This window comes from Microtus oregoni, unplaced genomic scaffold, assembly GCF_018167655.1.
Source record: "Microtus oregoni isolate MIOR12 unplaced genomic scaffold, Mior012 000022F_ref0000154, whole genome shotgun sequence".
NCBI lineage: Eukaryota > Metazoa > Chordata > Mammalia > Rodentia > Cricetidae > Microtus > Microtus oregoni.
The window spans coordinates 31,478,269-31,498,560 of record NW_024543081.1 but is presented as its reverse complement, the minus strand read 5'-3'; the positions used below and the strand labels follow the sequence as shown (position 1 = coordinate 31,498,560).

The following is a 20,292-nucleotide window of genomic DNA, read 5'->3' as shown; positions in this document are numbered from 1 at the left end:
TCCACGAATGACGCCAGGATCGCTGGTGTGTCACGTCCTTCACGCATTTTCAGCCCGTGCCCACAGTTCGCCGGGCGGCCTCTACGAGCTCGGTTACGCCCGGGCTGTGCGCGGCCACCGTGCGTTCCTCCAGAGCCAGCTCTACCCTCCGCAGGTGGGACCGGAGGACCCCGCGGGAGCCCCGCCGAGCAGACACCGCCCCATCCGCCCACCGGGCCGGCGCCCACCCCACGCGCCCGCCCCGCACCACGCAACATCGCCCTAGCGCCTCCGCGACTGGCGCCGAGCGGAGTGAGCCTCCTGCCATTGGCCGAACGCTCCATAGCGCCATCTCAGCCTACCGCGCGGTGCGCGCTCTCATTGGTCCGGAGCGGCGTGGGAGGCGGGGTCCGCTCGCGGGGCGGTGCCGGGTCGGAGCCTCGCCCCCTGGTCCCTCGGCTGGGCCGAGCCCGCCCGGTGGCTGAAGCTCGTGGGGCCGGGCTGCGAGGGGGGCGCGCGGTGGTTACTCTGGTTACTGTCCGCGAGGGATGCTGGGGACCCGGCTGTCCTGCGTCCTCACCGAGCTCTGACGGACGCTCTCCGGAGACAGCCATTCACCCTCGAGGAAGGCAAGTGGCGGTCGGGCAGGTTCCGGGCCGTGACTTCGGGGCTGGCTGAGGCGAGGTCTCCGGGGAGAGCTGCGCTGCCCCGCTCCAGCCGTGCTTCGGGACTCCGGGGCCATCTTTTGTTGGAGGCTGCCGGGCAGTGTCGCTTAGGGGCAGTTTTCCCAGCACCCTCATCCTTGTATGCCAACTCCTTCCTACCGAGCACTTGCTGCAACTGACAAAAGACCATTTACAGCCCGAGGAGTGGACATCGAAGTATACAGCAACACTCGTACCCCTCCCCAGTGTAAATATAGAGACACCCGTCTGTCAGTTGGCTGAATGAAGGGTGCTGTAGGTGCTGTAGGCAGGCTTTAAATGCTGCTTTCTAAGTCCTGGACAACTTAAGATTACGTTTGTACTCCGAATGATTTCAAAAATTGATCTCATTTGACTCGTGATCCTGAAACTGTTGGCAGGAAGGGGTTGGGCCAGTGTCCCAGGCCCCTTTTGAGAACCACATTTTGGAGAGAAAGTTTTAATCATCAAACCCCTCCCGAGGGAAAAAAAAAAGACCACCCCAAAACAAATCAAATCAAAACAAAACAAAACAAAAAACCCAAAATTCCTCAGCCTTGGCACCAAAGAAGCTTTTGAGCCATGTGGACTTTTCTTGGCATTGCTACCTTCACCTATTTTTATAAGAAATGCGGGGATGTCACCCTGGCCAACAAGGAGCTCCTCTTGTGCGTGCTGGTGTTCCTGTCGCTGGGCCTGGTGCTCTCCTACCGCTGTCGCCATCGAAACGCGGGCCTCCTCAGTCGCCAGCAGAGTGGCTCCCAGTTTGCTGCCTTCTCTGATATTCTCTCAGCTCTGCCTCTTATTGGCTTCTTCTGGGCCAAGTCACCCCCTGAACCAGAAAAGAAAGAGGAGCTGGAGTCCAGTAAGGTAGGTTGGTTCCACAGTGGGCAAATGAATGGCATCTAATTTTAAACTTCAGATCGAGGTCACTGAAGTTTACGGTTTCATTAAAAGTCAGGAAAGTGATGACCTAGAAGCTTCAATATTCTCATGTAGTTGAGGTTTTTTTTTTTTTAAGTTCTGGATTGTGTATGTTTATGATCCTTGATTTTTCGGAAAGACAAGAGAATTTGTTTCATTTAGTGTTGTCTGATCGTTGGGTAAGGGCTTGGCTATTGGTTGGATAGGCAATGTTAGCTTTTCATTTGGAGGACAGAATGAGAGTGGCTTTTATTTAAATCCTTTGATAGGATGATATTTGTACCTGAGAAGAAAGCTTTGTGGTGTGACAAGTAAGGCTACTTAGGGAAGTGACAGCTGACGGGAAAGTAACAGAACAGTTTGAAAAGCAGTAAAAATGTTCAACACTCTAAAGGCTGGCAGAGATCCTTCCTCCTCACTGAAGCAATGAATAAACCAGTGGCATCAGGTCCGAAGTCAATGATAGTTGAATGATGGTCCCGTGTCAGAGACGGAATCTTTGAATACTTGATATTACCGCCAGGGAAAGACGGAGGCCTGTGGCGGGAGATAAGAGAGAGACTAGTATAAGCCAGACATGTAGGGCCTGTTGGCCGTGGATATTTGAAGTTTCCCCCCAAGAACACTGGAAAGACTTAAGAGTGAGAGGAACAATGCTCGATTTTTACCTAATGATAATAATAGTTATAATATTAATAATAACAATAACAGGGATATTGGCTGTGAGACTGTAGCAGGGTACCCAGCCTGGCATAGAAGGTTGTGGCCAGATAGAATGAGTTCGTTACCCACAAAGCAACGCAGACTCCTGGATCTGCTTTATTTTGTCATGTCCATAGTACAGATTAGGTTTGGATCTGAATTTTGGCTCTGCCACTACTGGCTGTGACACTTTAGGAATGGGTTCATTTCTGCACGAATCACTTTCCTGTTCTGTTAGGTGAGGGTGGCACCACCGTTGCTTGTAGACAGGGAGTTAAGTGACTTCATATTTGTAGAATGTCGGGTGCATAGCCATCTAATAAGTAACTAGCTGTTGCCACTAGTCTACAGTGGGTGTATTCTGTTACTATTTGGTGCTTGCGGATTGGAGGTGAGGCCTTACTTCTCAAGGTAAGTACTCTGGGGTTTGTATTTTGGAGACCTCCCCTTGAGGTTGAGTTCTGGTCCAGGTAGCTGGAGTACTATGACTGTCACAGTACTGTGTAGAGAATTTGTGGGGTAGGAAAACTGAATTGTAAACTGGTGGGCTGGTTTCATTTTGCCTGCTTCAGGCTTTCTCCTTCCCTGGAAACCAGGGAGCTGCTGGAGCGTGTTGAGTGCCCACTGACACATATGTAACGGGGACAGTCAGAAGCTGGGAGAGAACCACACCTGTAGATGCTCAATATGAGCTTGAGTGATTAAATGCTAGGGTTTGTCCTAGGTTGTCTCTGAATTTCATGATACATATTTATAGTATCTGACTGGATATGGATTTCTAAATATGTTCATGTAACAGCACTTTCTAATTAGTAAGTCCAGAAAAAGGAATATATGTTCAGTTTTATTGGGATACATACATTTCTATTTAGCCAATAATTAGGCAATCAGTATTTTGATACTGATTTTTATGTATTACCTGGATTTTAAAATACACCATTGATTTGGTTTAATAAATGTTTGTGGTCCAGTTTTTGTTCAAGATGTAAAAGTCTAGTAGCTTATGTGTTAGTAATATGATTTAAGTCAATAGATTTGAAAGCATAATGTTCTTTTTGTTAAACAGTGCAGAAATGAAGCCAGTATTTCAGAAACAACATTGACAGGAGCAGCTACCTCAGTGTCAGCATCTTCTCTGAATGATCCGGAAGTTATCATTGTGGGGGCTGGTGTACTCGGATCTACCTTGGCAACGGTTCTTTCCAGAGATGGAAGAAAGGTGACGGTAATCGAGAGAGATTTAAAAGAGCCTGACAGAATCGTTGGTGAGCTTCTGCAGCCAGGTGGTTACCATGTTCTTAAAGAGCTGGGCCTCGGAGGTAGGTGTATCTGATTTTCAGGAGTTAGATGGTAAAAATGAGTGCCCTTCACTTTAGACTAATCTGCCTTCCTTCCTTCCTTCCTTGTAAAACTTATATTTGCTAAACACGTTATGTGACAGAGAGCGAAGAACAGAAACATTTAGTAGTGTGAGAAGAAGAGGCTGCTTAGACATAACGAGATAATGAAATGTCTAAAATGGACTGTCTTTACGAAGACACTGAACTCACTGCCCAGAGCTATCACCTATAGAGTGTGTGATATGCTTCTGGCGTGGGGTTATTCCCTCAGATCGTGTGTTTATGGATGATTCATTTACCCAGCCGGTGCTTTTTAAGTACTTCTCACATTCATCTGGAAAATGTTTATTACTGCTGCCTTTGAATGAGGAGTTATACTGAGTGCCAACGTGTACTAATGGTCGAGACAGATACTCTTGATATGTAGAGCACAGAAGGAACTCAGCTGTAAGGTGAGAAGCCACAAACAAAGCTGTATGCCTTGTGACTAACTTTAAACCTAGTAACTTAGCCTTCTGTGTATGATTTGTTCCCTCATTTATAAGAAAGGCATTTGAAGACCCTCTGTTTCACATATTATGAGGACTAAGTGAATTTGGATATGTAGACCACTCAGAACAATACTTTGTGCATTGTAGGCACTGTGTTCTTGCCTACTGTTTTGTTAAGGGAACTGAGAAGGAGACACATAGAGAAAGCAGTGGGTGATGGGGAAAGAAGATGACTTGTCCTGAAGGCTGAAGAGGGAGGCAGAAGCTAGACCATGTAGGCTTCATACGCAGCGGAGCAGTAATGTGACATGATCCCAGCCATGTAGGCTTCATACGCAGCGGAGCAGGAATGTGACAGGACACCATTTTGCATCTGTAGCAGTGGCTTCAGCTCCAGCAACTCCTCACTCGACACAGCACAGTGCAGCACCTGTTACATCGTGGCTCAGTGTAGCCATATGTGTTTCAGCTGACTGAAATGTTTCCCCCCTTTTTAGTGGGCCTAGGGCTCAAACTCAGGCCTGCCCCAGGTTAAAAACTATTCTGCCGCTGAGCCCCATCTCTACTTCCGAAATTTCTTCTAGGTTGCTTTTTATTTTTATTTTTTATTTTTTTTGTTTTTTTTTCGAGACAGGGTTTCTCTGTGGTTTTGGAGCCTGTCCTGGAACTAGCTCTTGTAGACCAGGCTGGTCTCGAACTCACAGAGATCCGCCTGCCTCTGCCTCCCGAGTGCTGGGATTAAAGGCCTGCGCCACCACCGCCCGGCTACGTTGCTTTTTAAAATTCTTCTGGCTTTGCGAGTTAAAGATCACAATTCAGAGCTCACTTTATAGTTCATTGGGTCCCACATCACCACTTATCTACAATGGCGTTTGGGGAAACAAACCTGGATACAGTATGAAGAATAGAGTATAAGGTAGGCGTGGCACCACACCTTCAATGCCAACACTTGGGAGGCACAGGCAGGTGTATCTCAGCGTTCAGGGCCAGTCTGATCTACATAGAGAGTTCTCGGACAGCCAGGGATACATAGAGAGACCTTGTCTCAAAACAAACAAACAAAAAACAACCCCCCAAGAATAGACTAAGATTGTGATGGTGGGGTAGCAAAGATCCAGTTAGGAGTCTGGAGGAGCTCATTCTGAGCCCAAATTAGCAGTGGTGGTGTTTTTAACTGATGTGCTGGCTGGTAGCAAGTTGTAAAGGAAAGTGGACACATGATAAGAGGCAGGGGTTACACGCACGCATGAAGCAATCCTTAGGTTTTTGCCTCAAGCAGCTGCTTTGAAAGACATGGGTTTATACCAGGAAGGGAAGGAACAGCTGTGCCATGTTTGCTGACCAAATGCTAGGTGGGAGGAGTGAAGAACACTCACCCCTGGACTTGGCAGTCTGTGGCAATAAAAGGAAACCTAAGCTGAAATGAGAGGGAGACGTCATAATTTGAAACTACAAAATTATTTTTTCTCCTTCCTCTGATGTTGGAGATTGAACTTAGAGACTTGTGCATACACAGCAAGCAGCCTACCCCTGAACAGATCCCTAACCTATAGGAAACTGTTCCTGTATGAGATTTTAAAATTTAACAAAAAATTATTACATGTTTGAGTGTTTTGCCTATGTATATTCCATGTCTCACATGGTGCCTGGTGCCCAAGAAGGCTGGAGGAGGTTGTTGATCCTCTGGATCTGATGGTTGTGAGCACTGAACTATGGTTCTCTGGAAGAGCAACCAATGACCAGCCAGCTGAGTCATTTCTTGAGAAACTAATTTGATGGCAGGAAACAGAGCTAGGACAAAATTAGATAGGAATATGAGGCCAATGGAGGTGTATTTGATACAAGAGTGCTTTTTTTTTTATAGTAATGTATGATAAGGGAGAGAGGAGAAGCTGATGCTGTGGCTGAGAGTGGCAAATATATTTTTTAAGGTGATGAATGTACTGAGTTTCATAATTTTATTGTCAAGGTACAAGACTTCAACAATCGCATTAGACCCCTGTAAACACATAACAATTGTTATATGTCAGTGACAGGGATAAAAATAAACACACAAGCTTTTTCTTTGAAATATCCTCATCGTTGTCAGCAAGAGAAAGCCTGAAACAGAAAGCTCAGGGCACTTACTGTGCTTGGAGCCAGACTTTGATCAGCACACAGCTGGCTGAGAATGACTTCTTCAACAAATACTTTAAAAACATTGACAAGTAGGCTTTGGTCTATTTCTGAGACTACATCTTAGTGGATGCTAAAGAGGGAGTGCAAAAAGACAGTACATTTTTAAAAAAGTAGATAAACTATTTGAAGATTGTAGGGACTAAAGAAAATCAGAAATAGTGGAATAGCAAGTTGGTGGAGATAGTTTTTGTCATGAGAAGTTACCTTGGAGTCAAGGAATGAAGGTGGAGAATAAACCTTGGAGATCAGGAGAGTGTACATTCCAGGCCTAGCTTTTGTCTTCTGGAAAGAGCTGTCAAGCCTGAGGACCTTCAGTGTTGCGAGTGGAGGAAAGTCAACTGGAGAAGGTGGCAGATAGCAGGGGGGCTTGATCCTGTGGGTTTGTGGTGTCCACTATAAAGGTCTGTTTTTTTTTTTTGTTGTTGTTGTTGTTTTGTTTGGTTTTTTTCTCCAAAGGGAAGTCACTGGAAATGTAAAGAGCTATTAAGGCCCGCATTTTAAAAGTGGTGATCAAGAATATTATCTAAAACTACATTCTGAGTAGGAAAAAGACCATGGAGTGGTAAGGCCAGAAAAAAGGTTATCTTGGAAGCTATTGCACAATCTGTAGTTGCTGGTTACTTAAGACACAGCCACAGTAGTAGAGGCATGTGACCCGTACTGGGAATTTACCTTGCAGGAAGAGGGTAGAACCTCCTGATGAATCAGGTGTTAGGTGTGAGAAAGGGATGGGCCATAGAACTTACGCAAGGTTAACTGTTGCCAAGAAGTTCAGGACTGAGCTCTGAGATGTGCAAGTATAGATCAGGGAGGTGATGGGGAGCCAAAGCAGGCTCCAAAAGAAATAACACAGAGGAAAGCAAAAAGATGCCATGCTCTTGAGCCAAACAAAACCATGGCTTTACAAAGAAGGAAGGTCCCATGGCTGTTCTTACAGATTCCTTAAGGGACCACCTTGCATCAAGCAGGTGTGTCAATATCCAGAAGGAGGATTTTATTAACCTTATATATAAACTTCAGCTAATCAGAAATGATTTCACACTAGAGATTAGATAATATTTTATAGATCTAGCTTCAGGAAACAGCTACATGGTTGTGGCTACAAGTCCCAGTGGATTCTTTTTTTTTTTTTTAAGATTTATTTATTTGTGTGTTATCAGTGGTGTGCGTGTGTGTGTATGTGCATGCATGTGAGTACAGGTGCCTGTGGGGAGCTGGAGCTATGGGTGGTTGTGATCATCTGATATAGTTGTCAGGAATTGAGCTTGGGTCCCGTGGAAGAGCAAAGCATACTCTTAACCATTGCACTGTTCCCAGAGGATTGAGAACAACCCTCCAGGTATTTATCCAGTATACGTTTACTATTGCCAGTAGGAGTTCTTTAAACATTAACTATGTTTATTTCCCTCAGGTTTGATGAACTGTGTGTGGTAGAATTACTTGGAATGGTTACATTGCAGATAAAGGCTGTCTAACATAATATCAAGTGATCCATCCTGGATTGTGGACTTTTTATTAGTGAATTGATTGCCATATAGATTGTACTTAATATCTATAAATCTTACAACTGATGCATTATAATTATGCCTATACCATGTCTCGGGATCTAGTATTCACTATCCTTAGCTTTATTTTCTTTAGTATTGCCTTGTTTTTTGTTAGACCCCCCCCCACTCTTTTGTTTGTATATAATTTAGAGTCATGTTTTTAAGCTTTATGGAAAAACATTTCCAAGATTCTGATTAAAAAGCATTGAATATATAGTTCAATTTTGGGAAAACCGACATCTTTTAGGTTGATACTTACACATGAAAGTGCTCTATTCTGCATATACTGAAAATTTTTTACATATTTAGAACTTCCTGTGTCTCCTGCGATTTTTGATAACATTTATTTATGGGACTCTTCAGCTTAAAAGTTCAGAGCTTTGCATGAAGTCAGAACACAAAGCTGTGTTTTCTTTAGTTTTATTGGGGTACGGGATCAGGGTATGTAACCATGGCTAGCCTGGAATTTAATTTACTTTGTAGACCAGGCCGATCTCAGATCTACCTGCCTCTCTACTGGGTTTAAAGGTGTGTACCACCATGTCAAGCCTGGGTTTCTTATGTGTGATTCCATCTTTAGCTTACAGTGGATGCTTACTTCCATGCATAGTTGTGTGCTGCTCTCACAGAGGACCTGGGCTTGGCTCCCAGCCCTCACATGATGTCTGAAACTACACTTGTAGGGCATCTAATGCCCTCTGGGCTCCACAGGCACCAGGTGTGCCTGTGGACACATACATATGTGTAGGTAAAACTCATACACATAAAATAAAAATACATGAAATATTAAAGCATGAATATATTTTGATCCTGGGACAAACCTTCTCAGGTTTTGTCTTGACTCCCTTGGGGAGTCTCAGGCACAGGCCAACATGCCAGGCTTATTCTAATTTGTTCACTGACTCTATTTGTATTGCTTTGAATGGATTACTGCTACACTTTCTGTTCACTATTTCTTGCATATTAATATTTTTAGTGAGTGAATTTTATGCACAAATAGTGATGCTTTGTTTTATTTGACATCTTTCCTATAATTCACATTAATTTTTAAATTTCTCAAATTTTCAATTGGTTCTTTAAATTTTTTTTTTGCCTTAAATATAAAAAAACAGACTGTTGCTTTCTGGTTTAGATTTACTAAAATTACTCTACAGTTTATCTTGACTCAATTTTCATAGGCAGTAGGAACCATCAACATTTAGAAACTGTTATGTATAAATTGGGACCTTTAAAAAGAGTTTTAATGGTATTTTATTTTCTCTTTTCCTTCCCTCCTCTCCCCACCTGACCCCCTGTGTTTCTACATTGGGACACATGTTCAGAAGGACAGACTGGGCTCTGTGCCTTTGTGAACAGAGCAGGTTCCCTCAGGAGAGGAGCATGGTTTAGTTCATCTCTTGTTTTTCTTGCTTGTCTCTGAGGTGAAGCAGTCACAGACCCGAATGACAGCTGTTAACCTGAAGTGCAGCTGTGTACTTGTCTTCTGGAAATATTGAAGGGTTTTGTCATAGTTGTATCAGTTGTTCTGTTCTCCAGCCGGTCTTACAGCTTTGTGAGGGAGAGCCTTGTTTTCAATATCTGTGTCTGTCTCTTGGTGTCTTTCTTGGTAATTCTCAGCATATTATTAAAGTTATTTGAACTGATTTACTTTTGCAGATACAGTAGAGGGTTTCAATGCCCATCTTATACACGGCTACATAGTTCACGATTATGAAAGCAGATCTGAAGTTCAAATTCCATACCCGGTGTCAGAAAACAACCAAGTGCAGAACGGAATTGCTTTCCACCACGGCAAATTCATCATGAGTCTCCGGAAAGCAGCTATGGCAGAGCCCAAGTAAGACCACAACTTTAAACATATAATGTTAAAGAGCCAAACCTAAGCCCTGGTGTGGTGGCTTAGCAGTTGACAGTTCTTTCTGTTGTTGGAGAGGGCTGGAGTTTGGTTCTTGGCACCTATGTCATGGCTCACAACCACCTGTAGCTCCAGATTCAGAGAATCTGATGCCCTCTTCTGCCTTCCTCAGGCATCTATACACATGCTCATGTATAATATAATAATATATATAGAATAAAAATGTGTTTTTATACAGGCGAGATTTCATCAGTGTTGTTCAAAATTTTTGGCATGGTCTAGATGGCATAGGTATAATAAAATGATCCGTAATTAAAATATATTTAGTGTCTCTATAAGGAATATTGAGACCTTTAAGTAAGATTTAGGTGATTATTATTTGATTGGCATTTAGAGGCCAGCTTAGAGCTGTGGCTACAGCACATGCCCGTGTGTGCCCATTTGAGTCTGTGTTGGTGGTTACAGTACCTTTTCTAGAAAGAACAGAGGACGGCAAGAAGAAATCCCTGTTCCTCTTTTCCAAGAACCTAGCCTGACAGGACTGGCTGCTTGTCTTGATTATTAACTTGTATTTGCCTGACGTCTTTTAATGCTGATTAAGGAAGTTCCAAAAACATAAGAGCACTCATGTGGTTGACACAGGCCACTGTGTTGACAAAGGGAAGAAGTTGGTGGACTTTTCCTGAGGGCTGAATGAAATGTTTGCTGTTCATAGAAGTGGAGTGTTCATTGTGTAAAAGTGGGAACATGCCTCAAATAGAAAAGTTATGATCTTTCTGATGGATATAATTACGTTTGAAATTTGTCAAATGCCATTTTATTTTTAAAAACATATAATCAGTTCTTTGAGAATTTCATACATGCATACAATGTATTTTGACCTTATTTACCATGACTCCTCCCAGATCCGCCCCACCATGTCTTTATCACTTCCCACCTTCGTGTCCTTTTATTTTTTACTGACTCACTAAGTACAGTTTGTACTGCTTATATTCTCACGGATGTGAGGCTATCCATTGCAGCATGGTCAACCCATCAGGTACCACATCCCTAAAGAAAGCCAACTCTCTCTTCCCTGGCAGCTATCAACTGCTCACTGCTTCTTTGGTCTGGGGGCTCATGAGTCCCTCTGCCCTCCATGCTGGAATGTAGACCAGCTTGATCTCGTGCAGGCAGCCACAGCTGCTGTGAGTTCAGACGTGCAGTGGGCTCGCTGTGTCCAGAAGACTCCACTGTTTTTTTGTCCTCCCCAGCCACCTTTGTGCAGTGATCTCTGAGCCTAGCGGAGGGTGTGATGTAGATGTGCCGTTCGTGGCTGAGCATGCCACAGATGCTCACTCTGCACTTTGACCTGTTGTGAGTTTCTATATTAACACTGTGCACTGCACAAAGAAATCTCTGATGAGCTCTGGAGTGGTACTAATCTGTGAACCTAGAGGGATTTCAATACTGTGTCCTTAACAAATATGATTCTAATAATTCTTCCCTTTTATGTCTGACTGCATTTTATTAGGTTTCTTAGTATTCTTTTTTTAAACGAATGATTAAAGACATGCAGCTTTAAAAGTAATTACATTTGTAATATGTGTTTGGTGTACATTACAAAGTAAACCTCACATGATTCTAAACATGCTAGCTTTCTGCTTTGCACTGTTGCAAACTTCTTGCTTTGTACAGTCAGGCACATCCATGTGTCCAGTTCCTATGAGCGCAAGGCAAGGGTTAGAGAGTCCATAGCCAAGTGACATTAATCCAGCGTGCTACTCCAGCTGTGTGTTTCTGTTCCTTCTTTAGTGTGAAGTTTATAGAAGGTGTTGTGCTTCAGTTGCTAGAGGAAGACGGTGCCGTGACGGGAGTGCAGTACAAGGAAAAGGAGACTGGAGACACCAAGGTGAGAACTAGGGAAGGTCACTTCTTCCTAGGAGGTGTTCTCCCTATTCCTTTCGAAATTCTGTATTATTTTGTATGTGTGGAGTGTGCATGCTGCAGTGTGTGTGTGGAGGTCATGTGAGTCCCAGGGATGGAGCTCAGTGGACAGTGTTGTTACTGTATATGTGGTTATACTCAGAACTAGGAAAATGTTGACAGCAAGTAACGGTAAAACCGCTTCTAGTGTATGTTAATGTTGGTCTCTTAAAGAGAAAGAGGCAGAGGGCCCTTCTAGACTATTGTGCAGGGTTGTCCCTTTCTAGAAACTGTACTCGGTAGGGCTACCAGGTTCCTTGCTCATGGTGTAGTATATCAGTACACATTGTCATGTATATAAAAGTGCTTCTTCTGTCTAACCACGCATTAAACAGCAGCACGTGAGGGTGATTTTATAATGAATCTGGGCAGTTGTTGGAGTTTGTGATGAGCTTCAGTCTTCTGTGGCCTGTGTTTGCTTTGAAGTTCTTCCTCTCATCCAGAATGGTGGAGAGTTTTGATAGCTTTGGTTTCAGAACAGCAAAGGGAGATGACCTCCAGGGACTCAGGAAGTGTCACCTTTAGGGCTCCATCCTCTTATATCCACAGGTTGCTTGGGGTACATATTTTCCTGTACACTCTTTGTTTCAGAAGGATGGACCTTTTGTGTGCCTCTAACCATTGCTGGGTGTTCTTCTGTTGTATAGGAGCTCCACGCCCCGTTGACTATTGTTGCAGATGGGCTTTTCTCCAAGTTCAGGAAGAACCTTGTCTCCAATAAAGTTTCTGTTTCATCTCATTTTGTTGGCTTCCTTATGAAGGTATGGAGGAGTTGTAATTGTAGAAAAATAAAAGCAACCTGAGATTTGAAAATTATTAAAATATTTTCTCATTATTTTTTAGAATGCACCACAGTTTAAAGCCAATTTTGCAGAGCTTGTTCTGGTCAATCCAAGTCCAGTTCTCATCTACCAGATTTCAGCCAATGAAACACGGGTACTTGTTGATATCCGTGGGGAAATGCCAAGGAATTTAAGAGAATACATGGCCGAACAAATTTACCCACAAATGCCTGGTAAGAAATAGGATTTTACCTTCATTGTCATCTACAGTCTAAAGTAAATCTCACAAGAGCCTCTTTTCCAGTTTCCTGAGTGTGGTGTCTAAAAGAGGCCCAGAGATCAGCACAGTTCATTGTGAACGGGCAGTTTATCTCCTGTGATATTAGAATATGTGGATGATAAAAGCTAAATACAGACAGCTGTCAGTTAACGTGGTTTCTCCTGTCTGATGTAAATTTGACTCATTTCTTCTTCTCATCTCTCTGTTCTGTTCAGCTGTGTATGTTATTTACATCTGTTTTCTCGTACATTCCTTAGTCATTCCTTAACATGCACAATGAGATGCTTAATGGATAGTTTTATAAATAAAGTAGGTAATTAGTGGTTTATTGCAAGGAACTGTGTAACAGCCACAACCCCATACACAGTTAAGTATTCTTTTATGCTTGATAAGAAGATGTATGCTAATTTGAAACCGAAGTGCTTCAAACCACTTATTTGGTTTGGGTGGCATTGATTGCAGACCACCTGAAGGAACCGTTCCTGGAGGCCTCTCAGAACTCTCGTCTGCGGACCATGCCAGCAAGCTTCCTTCCTCCTTCCCCTGTGAACAAACGAGGTATCGCTTAGCAATATTTTATAATGCTGCCCTCACTTCAGATGACATGTGATTAGATTTATGGTCGGGAAATAACATGAAGCTGAGAATTGGTTGCCTTGGAGTAGTAAGTTCACATGGTTACCTTAACATGTTCCCAACATCATAGTTTTATGATATAATTATTATTGAACTCTGACTTTGTGGAAGACACCATGCAGCCATTGAGAGTACAAAAAGGGATTTAAAAGTTATTCCATTGACCTGTGGAAGACCACTTTTCTAGTAAGAGCAAGAAGATGAATTCACAGTGTTATTGAGAACAGTTCCTGTAGTAATAGGAGCGGTGGGGCTGCATCCCCAGCACCCCGCTGCCTGCAAGGCTAGCTTTACCCGAAATAATTACACGGACACTGTATTCTTTTAAACACTGCTTGGCCCTTTAACTCTAGCCCTTACTGGCTAATTCTGATATCCCAATCAACCCATCTCTAATAATCTGTGAGCACCGGTCTTACGGGAAGATTCTAGCCCACGTCCATCCTGGGTCGGAGCTTCATGGTGTGTGTCTGCCCAGGAGCCAGGAGCATGGCCTCTCTTCTGAGGCGTCTGCTCCCGAGAGGAGAGCTGTCGAGTCTGAGCTCACTTCCTCTTCCTCCCAGCATTCTGTTCTGTTTTCTCCACCCACCTGTGTTCTAACCTATGAGGGCCAGCCAAGCAGTTTCTTTATTTTTTTTAACCAATGACCTTCCTCCATCAAGTTCCCATAAAGCTCCATTCCCACTACCACAGGGGTGTCCAGGGCTGGGAGGGAGGTTCTGAAGTGGAAGGGTGGTTAGGGCAGACGTTGCTTCAATAAAAAGGTAGACAGTGAGAGGTGGGACTAAGAGGGAATAGACTCTGCAAAGCCTGCCCCAGGGTGGCTGAGATATGGTAGCATTTCTAGGAACTCAAGTCTATTCCTGTAACTGGTATTTTGGTCAGGTGTCATAGTGATTGATAGCTGGGGTATAGTTGTATTTTCAATCCATATTTTAAAGGTTTATCCTTTACTTTTTGGAAGATCTTACTGCGCAGTCTTGCCTGGCCTGATGTAGACCAGTCTGACCTCAAACTCCAAGAAATCCACCAGTCTCTGCCTCCTGAGGACTGGATTGAAGTTGTGCAGGACCACGCCTGGCTAAAGATTTATTTTTATTTTAACTTACATGTGTGCTCGCCATGTGTGTGCAGGGCCTCAGAGGCTAGTGGAGGGCATCGGGATCCTTGGAGCTAGAGCTACAGTGGTCCCATGTGGGTGCTGGGAACCAAACAGGTCCTCTGCAAGAGTAGCAAGCACTCTTACCTGCTAAGCCAGCTCTCCAGTACCCCTTCTCCACACCCCCTCCCCTCTAAGAAAAGATCTTATAAAGCCCAGACTAAAACTGTATGGCAGAGGATGACCTTGAACTCCTGGGTCTGTCCTGCCTCTACTTCCCAAGAATGCCTAGCAGGGTATGTGTTTAATATTTAGTTTTATCATCTATAGACAATATGACTTGCAGCTTTGTTGAGACATAGAACGTTAAGTTACTCAGAAAGCAAATTTAATTTTAATTCATTCTTGGGATTTTAGCTCATGTCAATCGTAAGTTTATAGCACTAACTTTTTTGTTTCAGAGCTGTCCAGGATTTCATGATCTTAGTTCTTCTCCCATAGGTGTTCTCCTTCTGGGAGATGCATATAACCTGAGGCATCCTCTTACTGGTGGAGGAATGACAGTTGCTTTAAAAGATGTAAAATTATGGAGAAAACTGTTAAAAGACATTCCTGACCTTTATGATGATGCTGCTGTTTTCCAGGTAAGAATCTCGAGTTTTCCTCCCCCGCAAATGGCTTAAAATACATTCTGTCTAGGGATGTGAGGCAGGGGACCCTCATGGGAATCTGTGCTTGGAAGCCTGCGTTTCATAGTCTTGTTCAGGCTTGAATCTGAATCTTTGATTTGTATGCTTAAGTATATGCTGCACCAAATGGGTTCAGACCACTCTGCTCAGATCTGTAAGCTGAGCTCAGTGTCATATGACCCACTGCCCTGAGAGTGAGTTTGGCACTACTGCCTGCAGGTTGGCCTTGGACAGATAGCATTTTGAGGAGATCATAAACATTAGCTTATGCTTTTTTTCTTTTTAACTATGTAATAAACAATATTTTTCATTTTTAGGCCAAAAAGTCATTCTATTGGTCAAGAAAAAGGACCCATTCTTTTGTTGTGAATGTGCTGGCTCAGGCTTTGTATGAATTATTTTCTGGTACAGATGGTAAGTTTAGATGTTTTTAAGTGAACTTCACTGATGTGTACAGAGTTTTAAGTTTTGTTAGGTAAGGGACTTAAATGCAAAAGTTAGTAGTTAAAGTAGTTAGTTTGTGATCACAGTTTACCCAACTTTGCCAGCTGCTAATTTGATAGTTCTTTTCGTGTCTGAGCATCATGTATATACCACTTCGTCTGAAGGCTGTTGCTGTTCCTTAGAGAACATCCCTAGTGTATCTCAGTAACACATTCATTCAGTGCCTCTGGTCCAGACTAGAGGATGTGTATCCTCGCCTGGCCAGGTATGGAAAAGCAGTGTGGTTTTTTACTTGACACTAGTTTGAATTTCTTTTGACATATTACTCACACATGAATCAGCACCTCAGCCTGAGCCTGGGGTTTCTTTCCTGCTACAGGGCATGAGTGGAGTGGCACTCACTGGAAATGGCCATCTGCTTCGTCTTGTTTTCTGTAGTGGAGAGAGGATGGCCACTCTGTCCATAGGTCAAACAGTCCTAATAATGAAGGTCTGAAATTCTGAGCTAGGTGTGGAGGTACATGCTTGCTCTCTTAGCCCTCAGGAGGCTGAGGCAGGAGGATTAAGATGTCAGCTTGAGCTACATAATAAGATTGCATCTCAAAACAAATGACAGTCTGACATTTGCACCCCTACCCCTGTATCACACTCAAAATACTAAATAAAAGTTAATTTTAAAAACAGACCAAAAAAAAAAAGTAAATGTGGATTTGAGATGCTTCAAGCTCCTGCTTGAGCTGCTTGGTGTGCATTGGAAGAGATGGTTCTCACAGACTAGAGCCATCCAGCACCAAGGATCATCCATCGTGTTTTCTAGGCAGGGCTGCTGAACTAGAGTGGGAGCTACAGTGGCTGCTTGGGCACATAAGAGGAACAAGTTTTAAGTTTGGAGTTTTTCTAAGCTCTTGAATTCTTACATATCGAAGCTGCTAACAACATTACAAAGTTAATGATAGATCAGGGGGAGGGAAGAACGTTATGGAACAAAAGTTTACCATATTTCATGCCAGGCAGTGGTGGCACACACCTTCAATCCCAGCACCCTGGAGGCAGTGGCAGGCGGATCTCTGTGAGTTCGAGGCCAGCCTCGTCTACAAGAGCTAGTTCCAGGACAGGAACCAAAAGCTATGGAGAAACCCTGTCTTGAAAATCCAAAAAAAAAAAAAGAAAGAAAGAAAGAAAAAAAAATCTAGTGGGGGTGGCGGTGCACACATTTAATCTCAGGAGGCAAAGGCAGGTAGATCTTGTTGAGTTCAAGGCCAGCCTAGTCTACAAAGCTAAGTTCCAGGACAACCAGGGCTATACAGAGAAACCCTGTCTCAAAAACCCAAAAGTTATTTATTATTAATTATGTTTTGAAGGCTTCAAAATGTATTAAGAAGTTATGTGTAGATAAGGCAGAGTTTCCCTTCTTGATAACTAGTGCTCACCAAGCACTATGGGTTAGGCACTTCAGAACCTGGGAATTGTGTTGCTAGAATTGTGTTTTTATAGTAAGCACTTATAAAATATTTGGTGTCATTTAATTAATTTACAACAAAATCATACATAATTTAAAAGTAACTCATAAGTCCTAAGTATTAGCAGAATTAACGGGGACAGATAATCTGTACTCATATTACCACTTAGACTGTTAACTTGGGAGGGTAAAAACTCCTGATTATTGAATTCTAGGGCTTTGAAGAAATTGTCATGTTTGGCATTTTTATATCTTCATTATTTTTTTCTGACATAATCATTAACACTATAAGATAAATGAATAATAACTTCTACATTTTATTTTAGATTCCTTGCACCAGCTACGAAAAGCTTGCTTTCTTTATTTTAAACTTGGTGGAGAATGTGTGGCGGGTCCCGTTGGGCTGCTTTCTATGTAAGTTCTAACAGCAGAAGGAAAACACTGTTTATGCCAGTATTACCCCATGGATGTTTAGTTCTAGCCTGTTAGCCATTAGTATCTAAGTCACAAGTAGCCCCAAGAGGCCAGGGTGCTGTCTCAGAGGATAAAGTGCTTGCTGCAATAGCTTGGCATCCGTAGTTCGATCCCTAGAACCCATGAGAATGGACTCTACAAAGTTGTCCTCTGACCTCCATATGTGTGCTATAGCGTGTGCCCTCCCCCACATCATGCATGTGTGTGTGTGCGCACGTGCATGCTAATACAAAATAAAAAAATGTAAGAAGTGGCATCAAGTAATGAACAAAGGACAGGGTTAGCACTGTGCTGTCTGTCCTCCAGGACACACACACAGATTAGAAATGGAATAAGGTGGCTAAACCTGCCAAGTCAAATTGAAGTGTGCTTTTTACCTGTGGTGTCTTCTCGTCTGATCTCCAGGAGCCAAGGATAGCCGAGAACTCTGAACTCAGCTATTAATCTTACTGGCTTGAAATTCAGTAGTAGTTCTGCTAGTGCAGATGTATCCTTGGGAAGTCTGAGAAGTGAATTCTTCAAGGCTCGTCTTCCTGATCTATAATCAGAATTATCAGTTCTGATGCCAACCCAGACCACAGCAGGCTACTTTGTACTTCAGTTTGGATCCCAAGATTAGTGAAATAAGACAGATGAAAAAAATAGGACTTAAGAGAATGGCCATTGGCTTCTCAAAAGGGTTATTCTAAGTAGATTTTTATAATCTAAAAATTCATTTTTGCAATCAAATGCAGATAAGCTTGGTAAGTCTTCAGATGTAGAGTGCCTTAAGCTTCTATTGATGACACATAGTTAGGACTTTTGTGACCTGAAACAGTATGGCTCTTTTCTGTCTCCACAGATTGTCTCCGCACCCTCTAGTGTTGATCCGACACTTCTTTGCCGTTGCTGTCTATGCCACGTATTTCTGCTTTAAATCTGAGCCGTGGGCTACAAAACCCCGAGCCCTTTTCAGTAGTGGTGCTGTACTGTACAAAGCGTGTTCTATAATATTTCCTCTCATCTACTCAGAAATGAAGTATCTGATTCATTGAAGGGGAAACCACTTGGAAGTCAAGCCCGTTGAGACTTGAAGAGGATGTATATAGCATAGAACTGTATGACTTCCTTGGACACTCAAGGACCAAGCTTGTGTATAAGCATGTAAATATATGCCTTAATTTACAATTGAAAATGAAGGGTCGAATAAGCTAGATGTTTAAAAGAATGATTGTTTCCACAAATTAGTGCTAACACTGAAGTTTTTCTTGATTTCAGTATTTGGGGTGATTCACTGGGACATGCAAATAAAATGAAGAATAAACTCTTTCGCCTTTTTAAAATTTTTTTTTTCAATTTTAAAATTTTCTAAAATTGTCTTTATTGAGCTATATATTTTTCTCCGCTTCCTTCCCTTTCTACCCCCTTTCCCGTGATCCCCATGTTCCCAATTTACTCAGGAGATCTTTTTCTACTTCCCATGTAGATTAGATGCCTCTTTTGTTTTTATGTTGTAGACTTCTTTATATAGCCTCATGGTTCCCAAAAAGCTATCCCAAGTGGGGTATAAAGTGCAGTTATTAAGCATGTTCTATTTACTTACTATTGTGTGCATATATATTCAGGCATACATGGGTGTGGTGCACATGTTTGCATGTGGAGGTCTGAATTGATACCATGTGTCTTCCTTAATCCCTCTTCCCATTACATAAATATTTGAGGCAGGTCTCTTGCTTAACCTGGAGCACTAGGCCATGGGAACCACTAGGCCCAGGTTCAGGCAGACTCTTGGCATGTCTCATCCATGTTATTCTGTGGAATGGCAGCTCCCTTTCAGAACTGTGTTCATGGAGAAACAAGTTATGATATTTGAGTCTTAAGAGTTTGTCACATCCTTAGTCATCAGAGAAATGCAAATCAAAACAACTCTGAGAGTCCACCTTACACCTGTAAGAATGGCCAAGATCAAAAACACTGATGACAACTTATATTGGAGAAGTTGTGGGGAAAAGGGAACACTTCTGCATTGCTGGTGGGAGTGCAAGCTGGTACAGCCTCTTTGGATATCAGTGTGACAATTTCCCAGGAAATTAGGAAACAACCTTCCCAGCAATACCACTTTTGGGTATATACCCAAAGGATGCTCAATCGTGCCACAAGGACATGTGCTCAACTATGTTCATAGCAGCATTGTTTGTCATAGCCAGAACCTAGAAACAAGCTAAATGCCCCTCGACTGAAGAATGGATAAGGAAAATGTGGTACATTTACACAATGGAATACTACACAGCAGAAAAGAAATAATGACATCTTGAAATTTGTGGGCAAAGGGATGGATTTAGGAAACATCATTTTGAGTGAGGTAACCCAGACCCAGGAAGACAATTATCAAATGCACTCACAAGTGTTTTTTAAACAAAACCAGCCTACAAATCACAATCCCAGAGAACCTAGACGACAGTGAGGACCCTAAGAGAGACATACATAGATCTAATCTACATGCGAAGTAGAAAAAGACAAGATCTTCTGAGTAAATTGGGAGCATGGGGACCATGGGGGAGGGTAGAAGGGAAGGAGAGAGGCAGGGAGGAGAGCAGAGAAAAATGTAGAGCTCAATAAAAATAAAGTTAAAAAAAAGTTTGTCACTAAACCTTTATAACCCCCCTCCCTTCCTCCGCCCCTCCTGCCTACCAAATAAGGAAAAAGACAATCTTAAGGCTAGCAGCCCGTTTGTGTTGGCGTCTGGGACTAGAAGATGGCAAACCTCAGAACACATATAGCAGATA

At 42.8% G+C, this 20,292-nt stretch overlaps 1 protein-coding gene across 1 annotated transcript; it reads left to right on the top strand.

Moving 5' to 3' along the window:
- The first annotated feature begins 477 nt into the window (after positions 1 to 477).
- Positions 478 to 18,855, top strand: Sqle (squalene epoxidase). Its single transcript, XM_041672572.1, has 11 exons — positions 478 to 1,532; positions 3,355 to 3,607; positions 9,501 to 9,681; positions 11,494 to 11,590; positions 12,312 to 12,425; positions 12,508 to 12,679; positions 13,189 to 13,284; positions 14,963 to 15,105; positions 15,468 to 15,564; positions 17,380 to 17,467; positions 18,369 to 18,855. Exons 1-11 carry the CDS (start codon positions 1,245 to 1,247, stop codon positions 18,559 to 18,561), a joined length of 1,722 nt encoding a protein of 573 aa, XP_041528506.1. The 5' UTR covers positions 478 to 1,244; the 3' UTR covers positions 18,562 to 18,855.
- Positions 18,856 to 20,292: the final 1,437 nt, after the last annotated feature.